The sequence below is a fragment of the Panicum virgatum genome, chromosome 6K (genome assembly GCF_016808335.1).
Source record: "Panicum virgatum strain AP13 chromosome 6K, P.virgatum_v5, whole genome shotgun sequence".
NCBI lineage: Eukaryota > Viridiplantae > Streptophyta > Magnoliopsida > Poales > Poaceae > Panicum > Panicum virgatum.
Window position 1 is genome coordinate 11,106,116 of NC_053141.1, and position 9,356 is coordinate 11,115,471.

Consider the following 9,356-nt stretch of genomic DNA (forward strand, 5'->3'; position numbering starts at 1 on the left):
GCTGATTCGCTCGGCGGTGCAGTTGTAATCCCTCTATTGGGACCGCCGCTTCCGCCGCATGCACTGCCTTTTTCTCCACGCTGTCTGTGGAGAAGAGGGTAGATCGCGCTCACCGTGAGAGTCGACCATGGCGGTGACGGCGGTTGTGTGCATCGACGGGAAGCCGATGCTTTCAATGAAGGCTCTTCCTAGAGGCTAGTGGAGGTTCGCGGTGCGGACTGCGGAGGCGGTGGTGGACGCTGAAGGAATCGGGCAATGGATGGCCGGTGTCGGCGGATGCACCCAGCGGCGCCATTGTATTCCCTCTATTGGGACCGCCGCTTCCACTGCATGCACTGCCGTTTTCCTCACGCTGTCTGTGGAGAAGAGGGTAGATCGTGTGTGGCCGTGTGGGCGCATTAGGACCTCATGCTAGCGTCGATGGTGATCCGCGCTCAACATCTTTGCCTCTGTTTCGCCAGATGTCGGAGAGCGGCGCTTAAAAGTATGGTCCCGTTCAGTTAGCCTGTTCTGGTGACCGGAACGGCCCCAGAACTATTCCGGCCTTGTGTTAATTACACTAGCATTCGTGGTAGGAACAATTAATTCCAAGACCTGGATCTCTAGGAACCGAACAGGGCCTAAAGGGGCCAGGCAGGCAAAGCATCACTAGGGGGATGTGCTCCTGTGCCGCTGTCCGTTGGATTCCGATTGGATGATCCTATTTTTTGGTGACGTGGCCCAACCAGGGAGGGAAAATCGCTCACTTTTAGGTCTTGTAAAGATTCCCATTAGTAACACAAAATATGGAGACCAAAAGTACCATAAAAACATTCAAAAACACGAATACACATGTTATTCGCATCTTAACTATCCAAGCTAGAATTTGCAAATACGAATTTGCAACTTCTAGTAATGTGGGTGGGAGTCTCCTAGTGTTGCTTTGGTGCCATCACAAGGATGGTGTGCAATTGCAAATGATCAATTGTTTTCTATTACTAGTAGCCGGTGTTACTATGTTCTAACCTGGCTTAGCAAATAATGACTTGATTATGGAGCCGTTGTTTAGCAGTCGCTTTTGGATGCCTTGCTCTGCGGGGTTGTCTTGCTCTGCTTGCTGCTGTTCTCTTGGGAAAAAGAGCAAATTACATATCGCATGCAAATTTGATTTTCATTTACCTTGTTACCTTTTTATAAACCACAAAGTATTTTTACCAGGGTCCCCCTGCTACATGGTGACATTGAGTTCACCACCTCCATGAGGACAGTGATTTCAAGGATCCAGAATAAAAAATCACTGTCATCACATGACAACTCGCTCTTTGAGAAGAGTGAGAAACTCAGACAATTTTAATTCCTTTACATCACACATGCCACATTATTATTATTATTACAACCATTACATGTCTTCTGTATAACAATACACATTGGTGCACCACATGCAGTTCAACGCCATAATATATTACTAAAAAGATGACACTTATTCATTATGGGTATGCGTAGGGTATACTCCGTATATATGGGAAGCAGGCTAGTGCAGGCATTCCTATTACCAGCTGAAACGGGCCCGCTTCTTAATGGTGGACGCACTCGTTCAGCAATTTATGTATTGGGTCTGCCAGTTTTGAGCACTTTGAGTACGCATCCACATCGATGTACATGCTGTCCATAATGCGCACAATATCTATCAAGACTGTCAGCAGTGGAACAGGTACTGTAACGTTGCTGAGAAACTCTTGATTGATTCTCCTCCAGTGCTCCTCGAGAAGTCCGCGCAACGCTTTTTTTGCTTGCTGAACCGTTGCGCCATGCTCATTAACATAGCAATCGACTGCAGTAAAACACCTGCTTCTGTCTTCTTTCTCGTTCTATGAAATAATTAAAGACCATACATAAATTGATAGTTTATTAGGTCATTACGTGGCAGGGGAGCTAGTATGATGTGTAGTTGTTACCTCGTGTCCAGCAACGTCATCCATCAATCGGCACATGGTTGCTGCAATCTCTATGATTTTAGGGTATGAACCAGCCCAGCTCAAAACTTCATCCTTCGCGTTCATTCCAACAAGTGCCGTGACAGCCGCTGGCACATACTGTACGGATATTACAGCAGCCTGCGTGAGGTATGCATGCACGGTTGGCACTTGTCGCTCTTCTCGCCATACCAGCTCTTTTAGCATGCAACTGCTTATCTCTTTCATCTACATTTGGTAAAATTAGCAATTTATACGTAACCTCACGAACTGGGAAACAATATGATTCAATATTTCTATCACACTTGAGCAGAACCATTGACTTATGGATAACATGGGGCATTGATTATATTGCAGCAGTGCTGATAGGCAACAAACACAGCTTGATATCTGCACGTGGTCAGCTTTGCGAAGAACAGCTCACGGGACGATCGACTTTACCCTAAGATGGATAGCATGGACTAGGCTTCTCCAACTCTTCGATGGCATTAAAAGATTTGCATTAACAATATATGACTGTGATATGATCCCCTGCTCTCATAGTTCTACAGTTGAACTTGAATGCCATTAAGAATGCATTATTTTTCATTATAGGAACACACCCACACCACCCATTCTGCAATACTGGAAGCAAAGCTTACAATAGGCTATTAATACTTTCACAAAAAAAACCAATAGCCTATTAATAATTAAGTAACTCTAAATAAATTGTGGATATACCTCTGTCATTAACGTACTAAAAAGATTGACATTACTCATATCAAACAAATAGTGATTCATAAAATTTGGTCAAAACATTAGCAATTCATAAAAGCTAAATCTTCTAATCAATGTTTTGCCAATAATGATTTTTTTTTGGATATGTTGAGACACCTTGTCTGATTTTGGAATTGTCGAGAGTTTCTTATGTTGTTTTCGTTACAAAATGATGCATCACCTTCTGTAACTTTCCTATTACAAGCATGTCATATGGATCAGTGTCACACCCTAAAATTTCAATTTTGGGATGTGAATAAAATTTTGAATATAATTATCAATCTTCTAAATATTTCCAAAATTTTCCGGCATTTATTCTCACTTTTTCCTAGAGCTGAATCCATTTAATGGAAAGTTCTATAATCTTTTTCATGAGATTCATGTATTTTACTTGGACTCGTGGTGTCCAAATTTTCCAAGCCTTTGGGGTTAAATTTCTTTTCTTTACCTTTCTTTTGTTTTCTCCTTTTCTTTCTTTTCCCTAAATCTTCTTCTTTTTCCTCGCTGGGCCCAAATCCTCTCGACGAGCCCACTGGCCCTTGACCTTGCGCTCATGAAGAAACAAAAAACTTCCCATGAGGCCTAGCACCTCTGGAACCAGTGCCGCCCCTTCCAGTTTCGCTGCCCCTGATGCGATTTCCCCTACGCCGAGACCTAGCCGCATCTTCTACCGTCCGCCACCTCCTTCCCTGGTCAGCATGAGATCTAGGCCTCAAGTCTTCTGCCGTCAGCCATGCGCAGCCCTGCACCTGCCCTACGAGCGCACCCGCTTTTTCCTCCAAATATGTATAAATGTTCTGATGTTAAGCCATGGTAGATTCTACTCCCATATGTAAAAGAATAGATGGGCTAGAAAGAAACCTAATTAATGTACACCAGTGGACAAAAGAACCCGTGATCGTTCATGGTACCCTAAAAGGGCTTAAGAAATCTGAAGTTTGCTACAATTAAACACAAAATGCAGTACCCAACTAGTCCACTGGATGAGAAGTTGGTCATCAACAATAATTTGAGTGAATAACTATTTGATTGTTATTAATTAGTTCATTTTAGTTTAAGCTATGTACTTACTGCTTCCTTCACATAATCAATACCCATCAGTGAAGCACCATTATCAGCCACAAAAGCTTCATATGTGTCTGAAAAATAGGACAAGACATATGCATAACAGTTCCCAATCTTCCGTGCTGCTTCTTCGTCCCAACTATATTGAAAAATATAACTTGTAAGGATACATGAATTTGAAGTGCATGACATATTTTGAAAACAATATATAAACCAATTGATTGAAAAAAAAAGTGTAGAATATACAGATTGATAGCTTAAAAGTTCGTTGGTCCTGTTATTTACATCGCTACTTTGAATACCTTTTGTTTCAAGTATATTTTCTTGGAATATCTTTGTTCTTGCGAGTATTTGTATTGTTTACTTAAGAATTGAAATTATAAATTTATTTAAGGATCAATTTAAATTACTATGAGTACTTTTGTTGATTCAAGAATTATATTTTCCTCATAAGCATGCATACAATGGCATTGCGCTGCTATACCCTAGATCTTATAAGTTGAAGGTGCACACAGAAGAGATGTCTCTTCAGATCCAGGACTTCAATCACAGTGTTCGGCTGGTGGGGATTGTGCTGCTCAGCAGCAGCAGCCCGGAATCAACCAGCCGAACACAATGAATGTATAAGAGCTCTACAGCTAGGGCCTAGTACTGTGATGCACAGAACATCCGAGGGCAGTCCCCACAAATGGTATTGCATTTTGTAATCATCAAAGAAATTTTATAACTGTTTAATCGATTAATTAATGACCAATGATATTGCATTTTATTGTGTGTGCTGTGCGTTCCTTCATTCAAATGGTATCACGAAATGATCAACATCATCCTAATTGAAGAAGTGCAAATAAAATATATTTGATGCTTTGTTAATCATTGAGTATTGAAATACAACTTAGAGAGAGGAAACTGCTAACATACTACCTTTGAACTGCTTGGTTAAATTGGCGAACCTCGTCCAGTGTGCCGTATGAATCAAATATATCATCAAAGAATGTTGATAGTATCAGAAACTTTGCAAACATCATCCGTGCGTTGGCATAATGTGGCTCGTAGAAAGCACCAAGGGCCCAATAATAACACTCGACTGGCCGTTCTCGTATGTATTGACCAATAGTGCTCTTAGGATTAAGGTCCTTGTACCACCTATAAGTAGTCAGTTAGACGTTATTCATCTCATGAGATGCAACTAGGTTATGTAACTTTTTCTCGACAACAAATAAAGGCCATTCTTCAGATTCTAGAGCGTTTTGTCGTGGTTTAGATGTCAGGATTATTCTTACTTAATTCAACTAGCTTACTATTGCCATGGTGTTAATGCACATATGATGCATGATCATTCTCGCTTATCGCTTGCAGCAGAGTATAAACATTTTTCTACTAATTACGTACTGAGCAAAAGATGTAATCTTACATACAGATACTCCTAACTTCGTCGCGGTGCATCTGCTGCAAGATGTGAAAGTCTAGCTTAGCAAGCTCAAGTATGTCATGGTCCTTCTCATTATCATCATCGTAGATGGAAATGTAGAGCTTGGCCTGGAGCCTTTTTATCCTCCGATAGGTCGGCGCCGCTAGAGCATGCAGCACTTTATTTTGGATGGGCTTAGGCAGACTGCCACCATTTGCTAGGTACGATAGCCGGTCCACGGTGAAGACGACGGCCCTGTTCAGCACGTCCTCATTGCACTTACTTACGTGAGCTGCCTCGTACAGGCTGAGCAAAGCATCAACATCTGATCGCAGAGCGTCTTTGAAATCCCCGTTGTCATCCAAGAAAGTCTTGAAAACATCTGCATCTGGTACTTAGTAAAATGTGATTCTATTGGAAGTACATTTAATTTAGAAAAAAATGCTTTTACATATGTACTTACACTCAGTGACAAGTGCCATTCACAGAGTATACATACTACTGACACGTGATCGATATAGCTAGCTTCACTTACCACAATGCAAGATTGTGCACTATCAAACACTTAGCCTTGTATATGGCTCAACCGAATAAAAGTTTTTATATTAGCATCTACCAAGCATGAGAATGTTTAATCTATCAGTTTTATGTATATATAGGTGACAAGCTAGCTAGTAAGTTGGGTTAAATTTGCGACACAATGTGTAATACTACCTCCGGTTCATCCTAAAACCTAAATTATACTCCATCCGTTCCAAAATGCAGGTCGTTTTGACTTTTCTAGATTCATATATTTTACTATGTACCTAGACATATGTTATATTTAGGTGTATGAGAAACACTATGAATCAAGTCAAAACGACCTACATTTTGGAACGGAGGGAGTATGTCGTTTTAGGTTTATGATATATGTAAGTAGACAAGTTTATATCTAGTGCGTAACAAAAGGTACGCACGCACCTAGGAAAACCAAAATAATTTATATATATTTGGAGTCTGAAAGAGTATTTGCGGCTAAAATTCTCTGTAAAAATTATACTACTTGAACGCTAGCTGCAACATTATTATGACCAGACAAAGATAGGAATATAATGCAGATGAAATAATTATATATACCACAGGTTGCGTCGTAGTGATGCTGCCTCAGCAACCGGAACTGGAGTGCGACTGCACATAAGTCATCACCCACTGCTGGTTTCCTGCTGCTGAGAACGTCCATAAATGTAGCAATCTCCTGCTCAAAATGGTACCCGACACCGAGGCGTTCCAGGGCATCCACAGTCTTCATCCCCTGGAGCAAATTTTCCTTTTCTCCAAAATCTTGTATAATGCAGCGAACCTTCTGCACGAGCTCATCCCGCCTATCCGTGATCCTGACCTGGGACTTTTGATTTGTACGTATTTATTAGGAAGAAGAGAAATAGAGAACTGTGTCACTTACAAAAATGCCGGCCGGTCTGTATAATGCCATAGTACGAGTTTTTCGTTGTTATACCTGCAGCAGGTGAGAGCATGGCAAAGGCTGGAGTTCAATGAAGTATCCCGTCCACTTACTGTCCTCGACCATTACTGTGGGCCGCTTAGCAGGATTCACGTGCTCCATGATACCGGCCTCTTCTACTCTATCGGTACACATCCACAAATTGATAAAAGATTACTTATAATTAGTAAGTAATGAATTCCATGCATGTTTCGGAAAGACTAGAAATAAGACTTGCAGCCATACTGATTGAATTTTGCATCTTAAAATAAATGTCACTAAAGAAAAAAAAAAGATTCTCTCTGGATCATAGGTGTGGGTGTAGGGGAGAGAGAAAAATAGCTCCTGTGAATAATGTCGCTACAATAGTTAGTTTGAGGGAGCTGGAGCTAGTATAATCTCTACTCCCTCCGTCCACAAATATAAAGGATTTTAAGTTTTTAGGATAGATTATAGATGGGTACAAAAGATTCTTCTACCCCTAAGGCTAGTCTCAATGAGAGTGTTATGAACATTAAATTTGTTGACATGACAGCCTCACCATGAAGAGAGGGGAGGTAGAGTCATAGGATGTGATAGGAGTGTCATCATCATGATACCTCCTCCGGCTCAGTTATCTAGTTCACAGTCTTGGTAACCGTGCAATGACACTCTCCACTAAGACTGGCATAATTATTAGTTATTGGAACTCTATTTGGGTGCTAAATAGACCTTAATCAAAGTAGGGAGCACCTCTTTCTTCACATGCCCCTTCTCTTTATACTCCTTCCCCACATGCACTACATGCACACCTTTTTGTTGGAAAATGATGCATAGTTATGATGATGGGACCTACTCTTAATCTAGAATTTTTTATATTTGTGAACAAATTTTGAATCCCAAAATTTTTTGTACAAAATAGGGTCTAACAGCCTCTGCAAGAAGGTGACTTGGACTGACGATTTGGTGAGTAGGCTGGAAATCAGACATGGAGAGGGAATTGGAAAAAGGAGTTTCCTTACCAACGCCGCCTGTTTGTTCTCGAGGCCTTCCTTCTGACACGCGCCGTCCCCGAGCACTTGTTGGGCTTGGCCGAGCTCCTCCCTCCTCCACGTTATATAGCTGGCCAAGCCGCCAGCATCACTAGAGACGCCCTAAGTGCGGCCGCGGCCGCATGGAATCGAGCTGTGGGGGTGTTTGGTTTTTTAGCACAGATAACTGTTTATAATTTTGACCGCTAATTAAAGATATTAAATAAAGTCAGTTTATAAAATTAACTCCACAACCTCTGCGCTAATTCGCGAGACGAATCTAATAAGACTTTTGACTGCATAATTAAAAGATAATTATTGTAGTATCGCTGTAGCTAATTATGATGGAATTTAGCTCATTAGATTTTGAAAAGTTACACCTATCTATAAAAGAAATTTATAAAAAAAATTATCTAATACTTTTATGTATGGAAGATTGCTCCAGGAAGGAACCAAACGCACCCTCACTTCAGCTGAAGTGCAGCTAGCTCGCGCGATGTGCTGTCGCTGTGGCTTGGGCCGGCTCGGTGTGCCCACTGGAACATGAGGACAGCAGCAGGCGGCCATGTGACTCCGCGTGAGGCATGCGTTGCCGTTTGACAGGAGCTCGGCTAGTTCCCGATGCTGCGAGGTGAAAGATTCCTCCGCGCTAAAATTTAGCGCCGAGGAACAAGCCTCCGTTTGGTTTGAACTAGACTAGTTTAATCTAGAGATTTTATAACTTTGACAGTTAATTACAATATCAAATAAAATCAGTTCACAAAATCAACTTCAGAACTTCTATGCTAGGAATCCTGAAGAATCTAACGAGATTTTTGACGGCGTGATTAAAGAATGGTTATTGTACCATCACTGTAGCCAATCATCGATTAATTACCGTCATCAGATTTGTCACGAAAAATTACACCCATTTCTAAAGAGGTTTGTAGATAAACTTTATTTAATAGTTCATGCATGCGAGATTCTCCTCTCAAAAAACGTGCAAGCACTATTTGTATCTGTTTCTAGACCGTTTCAAACACGGCCCAAACAAGCCCAAAATTATCCTGCAGTCACATTAAATATTTAGATGCTAATTAATAATATTAAATATAAATTAATGACAAAATTTATTCCACAACTCATGAGTTATTTCCGGAGACGAGATTTGTCTCGCGAAATAGCTCATAGATTCTGAAATTTATTTTATAATTAATTTATATTTAGGTGCTGTTTGATTGCTGGGATTTTTTAAGTCCCTATCACATCAAAAGCAATCTTATTATTTTGGAGTATTAAATAAAATCTGTTTATAAATTTTTTTGACAGCTGAGTGCTAATTCGCGAGACGAATCTAATGAGCATAATTAATCCATAATTTGCTATAGTGATACTACAGTAACCATTCCCTAATTATAAATTAATATATCTCATTAGATTCGTCTCACAGTTTAGCTCTAAGATTCTGCAATTAGTTTTATAATTAACTTTTATTTAATATTTCTAAATACTAATTTTTTTAATATGATATAGACTAAAATTTAGCTCCCAAACCAAACAATCCCTTAGACTTCATACAATACTCCTACATGTACTATCGTCGACAGCTTTTGGACGCACTGCCCGCTCCTTTCGCAACGTTGTCTGTTTGGTTGTCTCCGTAGCAAACGTACCATAAATTTTGACTAATTATACTAAATAAAGGT

The 9,356-nt window shown here is 40.4% G+C and overlaps 1 protein-coding gene across 4 annotated transcripts; it reads right to left on the reverse strand.

Moving 5' to 3' along the window:
• Positions 1-1,305: 1,305 nt before the first annotated feature.
• LOC120711729 ((-)-germacrene D synthase-like) lies at positions 1,306-7,814 on the reverse strand. 4 transcript variants are annotated; one of them, XM_039997357.1, is made up of 8 exons: positions 7,663-7,814; positions 6,677-6,798; positions 6,298-6,565; positions 5,185-5,569; positions 4,695-4,916; positions 3,780-3,912; positions 1,935-2,180; positions 1,306-1,847 (listed from the first exon to the last, which is right to left on the reverse strand). In XM_039997357.1, exons 2-8 carry the CDS (start codon positions 6,782-6,784, stop codon positions 1,554-1,556), a joined length of 1,656 nt encoding a protein of 551 aa, XP_039853291.1. In that variant the 5' UTR covers positions 6,785-6,798; positions 7,663-7,814; the 3' UTR covers positions 1,306-1,553. The 4 variants fall into 4 exon arrangements, with proteins under 4 accessions (XP_039853291.1, XP_039853290.1, XP_039853294.1 ...); XM_039997356.1 differs by having other exon boundaries at positions 6,677-6,803; XM_039997360.1 differs by having other exon boundaries at positions 5,185-5,563; positions 7,663-7,813.
• Between the last annotated feature and the right edge of the window lie 1,542 nt (positions 7,815-9,356).

Bases quoted from the DNA above. Each gene is read 5' to 3' on its own strand.
- LOC120711729 (XM_039997357.1), bottom strand. From the start codon at position 6,784: ATGGAGCACGTGAATCCTGCTAAGCGGCCCACAGTAATGGTCGAGGAC. The intron at 4,917-5,184 runs GTAAGATTACAT...GACTACTTATAG, and splicing joins GAAGTTAGGAGTATCTGTAT to GTGGTACAAGGACCTTAATC. The intron at 3,913-4,694 runs GTAGTATGTTAG...TTTTCAATATAG, and splicing joins TTTAACCAAGCAGTTCAAAG to TTGGGACGAAGAAGCAGCAC.